General features: G+C 33.3%; 2 protein-coding genes across 3 annotated transcripts in view; one reads left to right on the plus strand and one right to left on the minus strand.

Moving 5' to 3' along the window:
• The window catches only part of LOC111241714 (B3 domain-containing transcription repressor VAL1-like), a 1197-nt gene extending 894 nt beyond the window's left edge, over positions 1–303 (minus strand). The window contains exon 1 of the mRNA XM_022781626.1: positions 79–303. Coding sequence (XP_022637347.1) covers positions 79–260 — 182 coding nt within the window. The 5' untranslated portion in view covers positions 261–303. The remainder of the gene's footprint in view (positions 1–78) is intronic.
• A 173-nt stretch (positions 304–476) lies between these two features.
• Positions 477–5443, plus strand: LOC106759708 (rRNA-processing protein UTP23 homolog). 2 transcript variants are annotated; one of them, XM_014643020.2, is made up of 7 exons: positions 479–691; positions 972–1162; positions 1305–1385; positions 2494–2614; positions 3597–3911; positions 4780–4839; positions 5153–5443. In XM_014643020.2, the coding sequence occupies exons 2-7, from the start codon at positions 972–974 to the stop codon at positions 5237–5239; spliced, it is 855 nt and encodes a 284-aa protein (XP_014498506.1). In that variant the 5' UTR covers positions 479–691; the 3' UTR covers positions 5240–5443. The 2 variants fall into 2 exon arrangements, with proteins under 2 accessions (XP_014498507.1, XP_014498506.1); XM_014643021.2 differs by lacking the exon at positions 4780–4839 and having other exon boundaries at positions 477–691.
• Positions 5444–15404: the final 9961 nt, after the last annotated feature.

A 15404-nucleotide genomic window follows, 5' to 3' on the forward strand; every position in this document is an offset into this window, starting at 1 on the left:
ATGTACATGTATTGAAGAAACAAGTGCAAGAAAGAAAGAAAAAGAGAAGATTATTATAAGTAATGAAAAAGAAGGTACCCGCATCGGTGGCAGAGCTGAGCTACATTACCATCACCAAGAGGCCACCCCGTAACCAAGGTTGTGATGTTGGAGTTGCACTGCATGCAGGTGGGATTGTTCACAGTAGAAGAAGATGAGGAGGAGGAGGAGGACAAAGCAGAAGAAGAAGAGAAGGAGGAATAAGAGGATGAAGAACCCATTGAAGCTCTCAGCTAGAAACCCAAAGAGAATTGTGAGAAAAACAATAGGTATCAGAGTGTACCAAATGAAAAACAAGCGACCCATGCTGCATATAACCGCTTCTTAAGGAGGTGTCAAATATAACGCACGAAAGAAAGTAGGCAAGTGATAAAAGAAAAAAAAGTAAAAATAAAAATCTTTTAGTAAAAAATAGAAATTTAATTGGATTAGACTTGGCTGTTTCGTTTCTTCTTTACTTCACTCCGCCACCAGCTCGCCTCCGCTCTGCTCTGTCAGTAAACCCATCAGAACCTCTGCTCCGCTGCGGCCCGTGTAGTGAGAAAGTCACCTCACATCCACCAGTTCTCCGTGAGTGATTGTGCCTCTTCTAGGGTTTTGTTTCGTTTCGTGACGCGAGGTCTCAGCTGTCAGCTGTCGTGTAATCCAAAGGGTATGTAATTTTCATTGATTCTGTAATGTTAAGATTGATATATATTTAAGCAAACTCAAGTGTACCCGTGTAAGAAATCTGATATTTTGAAAGGCAATTTTTTTTTTCTTCAGTGAAATTTTGTATGCAGGTTGTAAGAACTCAGAGATTTAATATTATTATTCTGTTTTAAGTGGAGATTCCGGCAATTAAATTGTTCAAATTGTACATGTACATCATATCTGAAATAATTCCCGTTTCTGTAAATGTGATTAGATTGTGTTGTTGTGTATTGTTCCAGATGAAGGTGAAAAAGCAGAAGAGGCATAGAAAAACTTTGACATTTTACACTACATGCTTTGGTTTTCGGAAGCCTTTCAAGGTTTTATGCGATGGAACATTTGTGCATCACCTTCTTGTGAATAGAATAACCCCGGCTGACATCGCACTTGGCAATATCCTCAGTGCTTCTGTCAAACTCTACACAACCAGGTTGCTCTCTCATTGTGTGTGTTTAAGCTAGATTTATTTCTAATTGGTATGAAATATAATTGTTTATTTTTTATTTTTTGGTTTTGGAGGTTTTATTTTTGTTTTTTATTTCCCTTTGGGGTTTTTGATGGACATGATGCAGGTGTGTTCTGGCTGAGTTGAAACGACTTGGTAGCTCATATTCTGAGAGTCTGGAGAACGCTCATAAACTTATAGTTGCTAGGTAATTACCTCATTGTTCGAGCACTTATGACGTGAGATGCATTGTTTTATTAGCTTTTCTGTTTAATGAATATATTTCTTGCACAATGAATGATAATCGAATCCAAGTAACTGGAACCATTTGGATTTATGCTTGTTTTGCAAAGGGTTCACTAAACAAACATGTGATTTTAGATTAAATATGTTTCTGGAACAAACTCGACCCTTGGATTAAATACTCTGAACAATGACTGGACTGGACTAACCAAAATATTTGACACTCGTAATCGTGTTGATGCAAGACTCGATTACATCATTTGTTATTCGATTATATTAGAATGTATTGAAATATATTATACTATACCATCTTAGGTTATCCTTTAGAATTACTTTCCTATTTTCTCATTTCTCTTAGGATTGATTATGTCTCTGTATTTCATGATTTGTTTCCTTTAGTGTTCTAGGACTAGTGGTCATATTATCATTGCATTGGAGTATATCACATCATTTAAGTTCATGTCAATTTCATAGTATTTTGTCCTTATCCCTCCCTCCTTCCATACCTAACTAATTAACCAAAGCACCCTAATGTCAAAGGGTAATTGTATACAACCTTTCCCTTGCATATGTAAAGAGGCTGTGTTTGGATTTGTTTCCACAGCCAACTGGTCACCCTTCCCTCCGAAACCCTATTATTTTGACAGACGCAAAGGGAAGGCTTCTTTATTGTCTATCATCTAACCATCAAAATTGGGAGGCCAAATGAGCCAGCTCACTGCTCTATACCAAAAGTTTACTTAAAAGTGCAGGTTGGAGGCCATATTCCATTACCAATCTAGGTCTTTCTTTCAAAAACTGAGACTTGGGATGTTGACCACCCTCTGCAAAGTGTCAAACTAATTACCCAACTTCAGTCCATAAGACAAATAATTGATGCGGTGCTTCTATGAAAATTTGAATGCAGAAGAATACTTATTATTAATTACACTCTTTGGCCACTGTATTTTTATGTATTTTAAATTTGTCCTAAACTGGTCAGGATTAGTACTTGATGTTGTTTTAATATTTTGAGTGCTGGTATTATGTTGAAATGGTCATTACTTTGATATTTACTCTAAACCAATTTGCAGATGTGAGCATGATAAATGTGTGGGTGCCGATGCTTGCATCAAGGAGGCTGTTGGAGAAAAAAACTCTGAACATTTCTTTGTTGCTAGTCAGGACACTGACCTCCGAAAAAAGCTGCAAGAGGTTTGCATCATATATTATTTGTTTGAAAAAGTTTATTCCAATGGTTAGACATGTTTTTCGTTTTAGTATTGTCTTTGTAATCATGGTAAAAACTGTATAACTGTTGAACTACTTTTTGAATGATATTCAACTATAATAGTCTCTCTTATTGGACTTAGAATACATTTATCTTGGTATTAGGTTATTTGTAGCCTCTGACAAGTATCTTTGAAATTTATTATCCAGGCAAAACCCTTTTATCTGAAAACCTTGGTTGGTGGGATGGGGTGGATTTGAATTGAACAACAATCAAATATTGTTGCCTGTGGAATTGTGTCTACGGTTTGATATATGTTATTGTATTTGACGAGCCTAGTGTTTAATTGACAATTAAATAACAATCTTGAAGAATTTTTGTCTGTCCAAACTACCAATATGAATTTGAAGCTTCTTGTTAAACCTAAGATTATGACAAGTTTTTGAAAATAGTTGATACATTGAAGTGTGGAAAACAAGACACTATCATGTCTAGTGCATTTGCCTCATCTTTGTATCTTTATATCCCATTTCTTATCTTTTATTCTTTTTGATACAGATTCAATCATAGAAATGTTCAGTTGATTAATATCTCCTATATTGTGATCCAATTATATATCTCCCATTTCTAATCACATTCAATCAATCCAGTGTAGTTGCATCACCTTGCTTTGTATGAAGCATCTTCCTGCTTGGGTTTATTGATTGGGTCATTTGGAATAGCTATTTCTAATTAGAATGGTTACACAGAAGTTTCTTTAACATCTTGATGCCTTGGCATCTATATAACGTTTTTATGTGCTTCTGTAAATCATAACTTACGATATATTATTTTTATACACTTCTATGTGATCTCTGGTTATTGTTGTATAAAGTCAGCTGAAGAACTATAATGCTTTTATAGTGCTGCAAGATGTGCAGAATTGCACGTTCAGACATACTATTCTTTCTAATATGCTTGTATTAGGTACCTGGTGTGCCTCTCATATATGGTCTCAGAAATGCTCTTTTTCTTGAATCCCCATCTGCATTTCAACGGCAATATGTCAAAACTTCTGAAGAAGGACGGTTGCATATGAATGAGAAAGAGTACAAGATATTAAAAGATAGGGTGATGAATAGACTAACCCATGATGAAGCTAACAATTCCATTACTGAAACAATGGAAAATATGGATTCAGGAGATCAGACCATAAATGTTCAGGCAGTAAAAACGAGTACTTTTGCAAGGAACCGGATGCCAATCAAGGATAAACCTCAGTTCAAGAGAAAAAGAGCTAAGGTTATAATTTAAGCTTGTGCTTTATCCTAACTTCAATTTTTATTACCATACGAAGCTTTTGGAATAAAATAAAAACAGCTTTGCTTAGTTTTTAGAATCCTATTATTTTCCCACAAATAGAGCTTTGGTACATTAATTATGCAATGAATTGATTTGTTTATCACAAAGAAAATATGTTTTATTGAATTACGTTATGTGCTTGACGAGCATTGTAATTAGAATACAATTCAATCAGGTTCATAATGGCATTCTGCTATTTGTATTTTTTCATTTAGAAAAAAGCCTAATCACACAGTCCTAAGAAAACATATGATCAAGATGACTTCATCTATTATTTCCGTTGTGTTCAATTATGTGGTTTTATCACGTATATTAGGCCTGTCACCTTCATGGCATATTTCTTGTAAATGGAAAACAAAGTATTCTCAAGCATTAAGGTTATTTAGGGAAAACTTGACAATATGCAGGCATTAGTTAACAGGAAATCTTAGTGAAATTGATTTAGGAAAGATTGATAACCAAAGTAGTTATTTACGTTAATAACTAGGAAATATTCTTATACTTTATTACTTTTAGTAGTTTATGATTTCCATTAAGTAAATGATATTTTAACACCAATTTTTTACACCATTTTGACACTGCACACGTGTCAAAATATGGTTGGACTGTTTCAAATTAAAAAAACTGAGACAAGGACATATTTGGAAGAGAAAAACCAAAGTTTTTTTTTTTTAATTTAAAATCGTCCAACAACATTTTGACACATGTGCAGTGTCAAAATGATGTCAAAAAATTGGTGTTAAAATATCATTTTCCCTTCCATTTAGTATTTCTTGTATTTTTGTCACAGTGCTTTTAAACTTTGCAGGGTCCAAACCCACTTTCGTGCAAGAAGAAAAGTAAAAGTCAAAATATTGGTCTTTCTAAGGTAGAGTTTGCAGTTTCTTTTTTTTTTTTTTTTTTTTTTTTTAATATGATCGTATAAACACTTGGCTTGTAAATCTTGGATCTTCAACCCTTGTGTAAAGTTTGTCCATCAATCATTAGATGAGCTTAGTTTGTGTTGGTGTGTATCACAGTCATTCAAATTAAAACCATATAATTTATGCTATTTCTTTTGTACATCAAAAATATAGAACAACTTAGCAAATATAATTCCTATTTAACTGTGTTTTGGTTCTGCGAGCAATTGCCAACAATTTTTGAAAATGAAATGTTCATTAACTGTTGCTCCTATGCAGGACATGAAAGGAGATAATGCAGTGAAGAGAAGTAGGAAAAGAAAGAGGTCACATAAACGGAAAATGGCTACAGAAGGTGACAGTTAGGTGGATTTATTTTATACTTAGCAAAAGAAGAGCTTATTGACTTTACTGCTTCATGGAAGGGAAAAGTGTATGTAGATTAGTTGCACCTTTTACATATTAGATTTTATACTTTTTCAATTTTTCCATTTGCTTAGAGATGGACTTCCGAAAAGCTAAAGGTTACGCAAATTGATTTTGATTAGATTTAAATTAATTCTACCTGAATTTTTGAGTCTTCGCTGAGAAGATTTTATCTAATTATTACTTTGGTTAATAAATAAAAAAAAAACTTTAAGTTTTAAGATTCTTATAAATTTTAATATTTTTAATTAATTTTCAATTTTTATTATATTAAGTACCCGAAAGTTTTATACTTTTATAGAGTTTATGCTTTTTTATTTTGTTGTCAACAAGGGGATGTGTGATTATTAACTTTGTGTTGTTGATTACGTGTTTCTACACAAAAAGTAAAAAATAGTATACTTCTAAGATTTTTAGAGTAAAGTAGATTAAGTATTTTACAATAAAATATAAAGATAATTTTGAAGTATAATATCATATGTTAGATGTGATAGAAAAGGAAAGAGCATAAATAACAAAAGAATTTACAGAAAAATCGAGATAACATTAATATATTCAGTTTCGTTTTAACTTTATAAAGAATTGTAGGAAGATGTACAATAATCAAATAAAATAATTTATTTAAAAACATAACTTTTTATTTAATTTTAAAAAAAATAATTTCTATTTTTAAAAATGTTTACATTTTATTATTTACATTTATATTTTATAATTATTTTTAAATATAATAATATATAAATAAAATTTTTCAATCATATTTACTACAAAACTCCATTCAAATATACTCACTTTTTTTATTTTTAAATTCAAACAATTTCACTTTTTACAAACTTTCTCATCGTTTTTTCTCCCATTCCTTTAAATTAATCTTAACAAAGACTAAATGTTTTGTCTGATTGATAGATGTGTTACAATCCAATTATAACATAATCTTTATAAAAACATTACTACATAAAGGTACCAAGTACAATGTAGATAGATAGTTAATAATATAATGTATATTCTTTCATAATAAAATATTTTTAAATAGTATTTAAAAAATAACAGAATGGTTATAATAGCACAAAACACTTTTATCTTTATGTTATTATTATGTAATTACTATGACAATTCAAATGTTACTCGTATTTTATCTTTGTATCATCTTTGGCTTTCATACACTATTAGAACAGGTAGATACCAATATCACAATAAAAATAAACTAGGATAAGTTGAAGTAATTTAAAATCATACTACCATACTTAAAACTAAATTAAAGAAGAATCATAGATATTGTTACAAACCGCAAATCACATTCAATAACCAAAGTCTAAAGAATATCACAATTACAAAAGTCCTTGTGATTCTTTCATACATTATCATACAATTGATACGACATCTAGAAGACTAGTGTATTGAGTAGAATATGAGATTATGCATCTGTCATACTCACCCATACTTTTCAAGAGTTGTAGCTATATTATGATAGAGTCACATCCCTTACCAAGGAATATGACAAGGTAAATCTCACATTTGTAGATGAAGACCTCTTTCGACACTCACACTAAACATCTTCTTCCATGAGTTTAATATCTAGAGGAATTAAGATAGTCTCATTTCAACTTTAACATCAATACACTCCATAGATCACCATGCATAGTAGTATTTTCACATTAAGAATCACTATCATCTCATTTCATATCAAATCAAAGTAAAATACAAATATTTCAAACTATATACAAGATTCACACAATTCATACATCTTCTTTTCACATATAAAGCATCCATTACTAGTGATAACCACGTAACAAACTATAAAAAGGTGTTTTGTTTATTAAAATGGACAAGGCCCAATAGACACTTTCTGGCGTCCAACATCATAATGCCCAATGTTAGGTTTCCAACGTCCAAGGTCAAATCACTTTAGGGCTTATGCCAAGTAAGCACCCAACCATCCTAACATGGCGTCTACTGCATTAGACCACTAGAAATAATTGTCAAGTTAGCTTCCAACGGTTAGGGTGGAGTCTAACACTGCTACCATTGGACTTCACTAACTTTAGGATTAAACTGATGTCCAATAATTCTCAAATACCATTAAGTGCTATTACAGAAAATAACTTCTTGATTCTCTACCATAAGTAATTCAATTTGTTTGTTTAAGTGATTTCATTCTTCTTTAATTCCAATTACCATATTAAAGTTTAAAACTTACACCTCAGACATAACAATTTGGATAATCCCATTATAATTAAATCAATTCCACAAATCACAAATTCAACTCAAATAATTTACCAATTAGTTCTTCACTCAATCAAATTATATCATTTTAACATACCGAATTTTATTTTTTCACAATTCACAGTCCACATCTAAAATATAATTCAATCAACAAAATTTAAGTACCTTCCCTTACAAGATGCATAACATTTTGTATGCTTGGATAAACAATAAAAGTGTAAGTGGACAATTAGGCATTTATAAGACGACAAACAATGTCAAAGACACATAACAACCAACTTGACAAAGTCAATACATTTTGTGCTAGAAACTTTTTAAGTTCTTTCTTGAATGCAATAAATTTCTCATCAATAAAAGAAAAAGGTTGTAACAATTATTATAGTTTATCATGTTTATTCCCAATAAGCAACGAAGTTATTGAAAGATGATAATCAAAAGGCCAACATTAACTGAGGGCTTGAACTTGAAAGGTCCAACATAAGATTTCTAGTAAAGAAGACCATAAATTTAATGAAGGTGCAATTAGCTAGAAGATTCATTGTCAGGTACGAATTATAATGTACTTTCTCCAAACAAATATACGCACCACGAGTCAAACATGTATCAATCTAATTTACATGTTAGAACAAGTATGTAAGGTTTATGAGAAATTGTTTGAAAAATTAAGACATGCAAGCCATTGGTTACATGCGGTTGATATCTTGTCCAAATTTCGAAAGGTAGAGAATTGTGAAAAGTCAACCAAAATTAAGTATAATAAAAAAAAATTAACGTTAGGGAATAAAATATGAAAAATTTTATTTTTATTACTACTTACATATTTGATCATATAAAAGTGGCATTCCAATTATATAGCAACTATATAATATAGAAGTCAACAATTATAATATGATAAGGCAGTTGAGAACATGTAAATAAAGTATTTAACTTATAGTCATCCAAAAGGGCTATAAATTTTAAACTTTAAGTACAAGAGTATTTCAAAATGACAAGTAAAACTAAGAGGAAAAGCTAAGAGGATTCTAGGGAACTAAGCAGCAACATCGTCTTCCTCGAATGACTGCTCCAGGGGCACCTCCTCGACATATGTTCCCATCCAAGTGGGTGATCATTGCAAAAGAAAACACACACAAACAAGGCACAACACAAGCAAGGGTAAGCTAATTATATAAAAAACATACAATATAATAGTATGTGCACACAAGAGTTAACTTCAATCAAGCAAGATGAACACACATCCTAACATGTTATATTCTAGACTAGACTCGTCCAGACTTTAGAATGATAGTCGAGCTATGACGGGTCTTGCACTCATGGTGGCTTATGATACTTAGGTTCCCCACCCTACCCCACTCACGATGTTAGCCTATTCCGGCCCTTGAGGCATACTGGAAGCCCCAAAGACTAAGACCTCCTACTACTCCTCACCACATGGTTCAATCCTCTCTACGTGAGAAGAAGGACCATTGGAGTTTCAGGATGACCCCCAACACTGAGCCCCTACTTTCATTCTAAAACATACTTAAAACCAACACCAAGAAGTTGTTGGGAAACAGGTAGGTTTCGTTTTAACACCAAGAGGGGGGAGGAGGGGTGAGTTAGTGAGTTTTCAAAATCAGAGACTTTTCGCAATCTTTAACACAAAGTACAAAACTTTACAAACTTTCTTGAATCACAAGTAATAGAAAATTAAGTGCAGTGAAAAATCAAAGTTGACTACGTGAAATGTAAAGTCGACTGAATGTAAAAGAGTAGGGATAAAGAATTCAAACGCAGATTTTTATACTGGTTCGGCCTCAATGCCTACATCCAGTGTCCTTCTAATACCAGGAAGCAAATGTACTATAATGGTCAAGGTTTTTACAACAAGGCTTTTATAGAGACCTCCACGTCAAAAATATAAAACACCTCCCTAACCCTCTAACCAAAATATAGGCAAACCACACATCAAGACTTGTAGCAAGATATCCTCTCTCTTGTAATCTGCAACCCACTTTGAACAATCCTCCAGACTCCACGAGTCCAACCCCTGTAGTCACAACAAGTACAACAACAATCACCACGGAATGCAAACACCAATCTTGATCAACCCAGAAACACCTCAATATTGTAGATTCTAATCAAGCAATGAGCGCGATGTCAATCTCCTTCATAAACTCTTCAAAGAAAGATCACAACCATTTTCTTGATGAGTTCTTGGAGCTCTAATTCTCAAAGAAACAATGTGAAACAGAATATGAAAATGTTAGATTTCCAAAAGTTCTTGAAACAACTCAGGTCTCGTCTATTTATAGATTTCTATAAATCAGACGCTCCTATAGTCGATTATGCTACTAATGCAGTTGACTGTCCTATGACAGTTATAATAGTTAAGTCAAAATATTAGCAGTCTAGTCAAACAAATTAATTCCTCATTCATTACAGTTGACTAATATTCAATGCTCAACTAACTTTTAAAAATATAGCCGTTACTGTTCATGAGCATAACAGAATTTCAAATCAAGCAACTAATACAGTTGAATGCGTGGCGCACATAGTTGACTTCGACACAATAGTTCACTTTGAAATTCTTTTCAATGCAAAATCTCACATAGCACTATTTTTGAAAATTTGTGCATAATCACGAGCTTACTTCCCCCATACTGAAGTTGACTTACAACTTGCAGTTATGCCACACAATGTAAGTTCATAAAAGTGCATGTGGTTTTCTTCTTTCAAAACATGTGTAATGCAACCAGATATGATGTAACATATACAAGTTCAGTAAATGTGCATTCACATATCAAGATAAACACAAAAACATGTTCAACAAGATATCAATCAATAAGCCACAGAACATGTAACACATCAACAATACATGTGTTATTAAAAATGTGTTGTCATCATAAAAAACCAGAGAGTGATATAGATATTGTGTTGTCAACAATCTCAACAGAAGTTCCTCCATGGAACCCATTTTACCAACTGTGAACCCATTTGAATCCTTATAAAACCATGTACATATAACCCTTCAACTTTACATTGCATACAAATACACACACACACACACACAAATATATGTGTGTGTGTGTGTGTGTGTATATATAATACTAATTACACTTCAAAAGGCCACAAACAACTCAACAAGTCATCAAAAATCGTATGAAATCATTCCATATACACTTCCAAACAATAACAGTCCCAAAAGAACCACTAAACAATGGCATCTCATGCCGTCTCGAAATAGCCCTCGTCCTTTGACACTTGTCACAATTTCTAGCATGATTATGAGCATCCTTAAACAAAGTGGGCCAATAAAAACCTGACTGAAGGATATTTGCAGCAGTTCGTTCCCCATTATAATGGCCTCCGTAAGGCGAATTATGTCAATGCCAAAGAATTCCTTCTGCGTCTTCTTTCGTTACACATCTTCTCAAAAGATTATAAGCTCCAATCTTGAATAAATACAAATCATCCCATATGAACTGCTTAGCATCATGTAAAAAAATATTCTTCTGTTGCCAATTCAATTCGTCAGGAATAACACCTGTAGCTTTAAAATTAGCCATATCAGCAAACCATGGCCTTTGCTGGATATACAAAAGAGTTTCATCTGAAAAAGACTCCCAGATTTCCTTCTGCTTGCTTGTAACTTCTTTGTTCACTAGCCGAGATAAGTGATCAACAATTAAATTCTCACTCTTTTTTTTTTATCATGAATCTCCACATCAAACTCTTGTAACAAAAGCACCCATTTAATTAACCATGGCTTTGAATCTGGCTTTATCAATAAGTACTTTATAGTTGCATGATCCGTATAAATAATCACTTTAGATCCAATGAGATAAGATCTAAATTTCTCCAATGCATAGACTATAGCCAAAAATTCCTTTTCCATAGTAGCATAATTCAATTAAGCTTCATTCAAAACTTTACTAGCATAGTAAATGGCATGAAATACCTTTTCCTTTCTTTGACCCAGCACAACACCGATGGCATAGTCACTAACATCACACATAAGCTCAAAATCTTTACTCCAATCTTGTTCTACAATCACTGAAGCAGAAATCAAGCTTTTCTTCAAAACATTAAAAACTTGTACACATTCCTTACTCATCACAAATGGTGTGTCCTTGACAAGCAGATTACTCAATAGCTTAGCAATCTTTGAAAATTCTTTATTAAATCTCCGATAAAACCCAACATGGCCTAAGAAACTTTGAATTCCTTTTACATTTGCAAGTGGTTGAAGTTTTTCAATAACCTCCACTTTTGCTTTGTCCACTTCAATCCCCCTGGCTGAAATCTTGTGTCCCAAAACAATTCCTTCTGTCACCATAAAATGACACTTCTCCCAATTCAAAACAAGATTCGTTTGAACACATCTTTTAAAAATAACATCCAGGTTGATCAAACACCTTTGAAAGGAATCTTCAAAAACTGAAAAATCATCCATGAAGACTTCTATACTTTTCTCCATAAAGTCTGTAAAGATTGCCTGCATACACCTCTGAAATGTGGCTGGGGCGTTACATAGTCCAAATGGCATTTTTCTATAAGCAAATACACCAAAAGGACATGTAAAGGTTGTCTTTTCTTTATCTTCAGGGTCCACCACAATCTGATTATATCCAGAATAACCATCTCGGAAGCAATGATAAGCTTGTCCATCTAATCTTTCTAACATCTAATCCATAAAAGGCAAAGGAAAATGATCCTTCCTAGTGACTGTATTTAACTTCTTGTAATCAATACACATCCGCCACCCAGTAACTGTCCTTGTAGGGATCAACCATTCTTTTCACTATAAATCACCGTCATCCCCCTTTTTTTTGGAACCACTTGTACTGGACTCACCCATTTGTTATCGAAAATTGGATAAATGATACCCGCTTCCAAAAGCTTCAATACTTCCTTCCTCACGACCTCTTCATAACAGGATTAAGCCTCCTTTGTGGTTGAGCTATCGGCCTATAATCATCCTCCATAAGAATTTTGTGCATGCAATATGTGGGACTCATACCCTTAAGATCTGAAATTGACCAGCCTATAGCACCTTTATTAGCTTTCAAAACTTCCACCAACTTATCCTTTTCTTCTAGAGATAATGAGTTACAAATAATGACCGGTTTTCCTCCAGTATCTTCCAAGAACACATACTTCAAATGTGGTGACAGCTCTTTCAACTCAATCTGGCTTTCTTTGACTTTCTCTTTGGGCTCAATTTTTTCAAAATTAGCCTTTTCTGCTGGAATTTCTTTTACTGCCTCCAAATCCCGAACACATCCTTCAATCAATTTTTCCTCTTCTTCATTTAAGTCTTTACATTCATTAATAAGAGTTCTTTCCAATGAAGATGCATCACGCACCCTATTCCCTTGCATCATGCAGAGTTCATCCACAATGTCTACTTGAAAGCATGCTTTATCATCTTTAGGATGTGACATTGCTTGAAATACATCAAAATCCACCTCTTCATCTTGCACTCTGACTTTAAGTTTGCCATTTTCTACATCAATCACGATCCTGACCATCTTCATAAAGGGTCTTCCAAGAATCAAAGGTGCATCTTCATTCTCCTCCATCTCCATTATGACAAAATCCACTGGAAACAAAAATTTATCCACCTTTACTATTACGTCTTCAGCCACTCCATATGGATATTTGAGAGATCTATCTGCCAATTGAAGAGTCATCCTTGTCGGCTTAAGTTCCAATCCTTTAATTCTTTTGAACATAGAGAGGGGCATTAAATTAATGCTATCTCCCAAGTCAATCAAAGCTTTTCCAACTTCTAACTCCCCTATGGTACATGGAATGGTAAAACTCCCTAGATCTTGCAATTTAGGAGGTAACATCTTCTGTATGATTGCACTTCACTTACCTTGCAATTCAATAGTTTCCTTCTCAATATACTTTCTTTTCTTCATGAGAAGTTCTTTCAAAAATTTCGCATATGATGGCATTTGCTGAAGTGCCTCGGAAAACGGTATGGTAATTTCCAACTTCTTAAAAATCTCCATAAAATCGCTCAAACTGTTTTTCTTTCTCCTTCCTTGAATATGTCTTAGGATAAGGAAGGGGTTTTTCATACTCTCTTTCTTTTAATTTTTCAACCTCTTCTTTCTGAATCTCTCTCTCAACTCTCATTTTTTTCACTCATCACACTTTCGTCTCCCTTTCTTTTCTCCCTCTGATCACTATTTTTTCTTCACTCTCTTTTTCTTTCTCTCTTTTCTCATTTTTTTCTCTCTTCTAACACTCTTCCACTCCTAGTAACAACAGTCTCACATGCTTCTCTTGCAGTACTTCTTTCATTCCTTTCACAACCATGTTATTCCAATCTAGTGTTGATATCCTCCAAACTTTAAATATAAAATACACTTCTATTCATAACTTGCTGAAAGAACTCTTCATAATCTGCATTTTCCTTGACTGGCATGACTTGTGGCTGCTTTGGAGTTCTTGAAACTTTTCTAATTTCCTACGACAATAAAGACAATTTTGTATAATTGTCTCCAACTTTTGAGTGATCATCTTATGTTGCTCCAATATAACATCACGATATTGTGACAATGAAGCTTCCTGTTGTCGAATAAAATCAGTACATTCATTATGCATCTCATCGTTACTAGCCGCCATATTCTCTATCAGCTCATAAGCTTCTTCAGCAGTTCTGTTCTTAATGTTACCACTAGCTGCAACATTCAACATAAGATTGGACTGTATGCTAAGACCTCCCAGGAACGTGAGGACTAACGTCGTTCTATTAAAACCATGAACAAGTGTCTTTCTCAATAAACTTTTGAACCTATCCCATGTTTGTCCAAGAATCTCCTCCATGCCCTGTCTGAAAGAAGAAATCTCCAACTTTCCTTGGCTAATTTTTTACGGTGGAAAGTATTTACTCAGGAATTTAGACGCCACAGTCTCCCACGTAGTAAAGCTTTCTTCTAGGGAAAAATTTTTTATGGGTGTCGAACCCCATGCAAAATTTAATGTGCATAAAAAAATGCACTATAGACTAGGAAGTGACTCCTAAGTTGTCTCTCAAGGACCAAATGTGGTTCGAGAAATAGGTCAGACACAAAGTGGGGGGGTTTGTTGAAAAAATTGTGAATGTGGATATACAAAATTAAAATACGGATGCAATGAGATATGTAAACATAGATGTAAACAGACACGGAAACAGAAATGTAAAAATGGAATCAAATACAGAATGAAAACGATTGGTCATTAAGTCAATTACTATGCTTCCTATCCCAGATCAACGACAAGTACACATCACTCTAATCCAAATCCGACACGAATCACCCAACTAAGCGAAGGCTAATTCGGTCTTCAAAATTACAGACTAAGCGAATGCAATGCACAAATTTAATCAGTCATCCACCATACAGTCTAATCAATTATGCGAAGAATTGACACCGATTAGGAAACTAAGCGTATACCTAACCGCAGGCAGACAACAGATTAAATATTGAGTAGAATCAAAGCAGCAGTATGGCAATTAAAGTTCAAAAGTCTTAGGGAAGCAAAGTAACTTTGTTAACAACCAACCCAACTAATTTAAGCTAACATCAGAATTGAATTATCACGACCGAACAAACCAGACAACATTAAAATAAAAATAAAATACTAGACCCCAACACTATAACGAACAATTATCTAGTACAGTTAAAATTATTTAGATGCAACACTAAATTAAAGAAATGAGAAACAACTCAACATACAAGACAAAATATTTAAAAGCAAAAGAAATAAATTGCACCATACTCTCAAACAAAGAAATCAAAGAAATTAATGCAGCTCTTAAATATATATATATATATATATATATATATATATATATATATATATATATATATATATATATATATATATATATATATATATATATATATAT

This window comes from Vigna radiata, chromosome 5, assembly GCF_000741045.1.
Source record: "Vigna radiata var. radiata cultivar VC1973A chromosome 5, Vradiata_ver6, whole genome shotgun sequence".
In the NCBI taxonomy this organism is placed as follows: domain Eukaryota; kingdom Viridiplantae; phylum Streptophyta; class Magnoliopsida; order Fabales; family Fabaceae; genus Vigna; species Vigna radiata.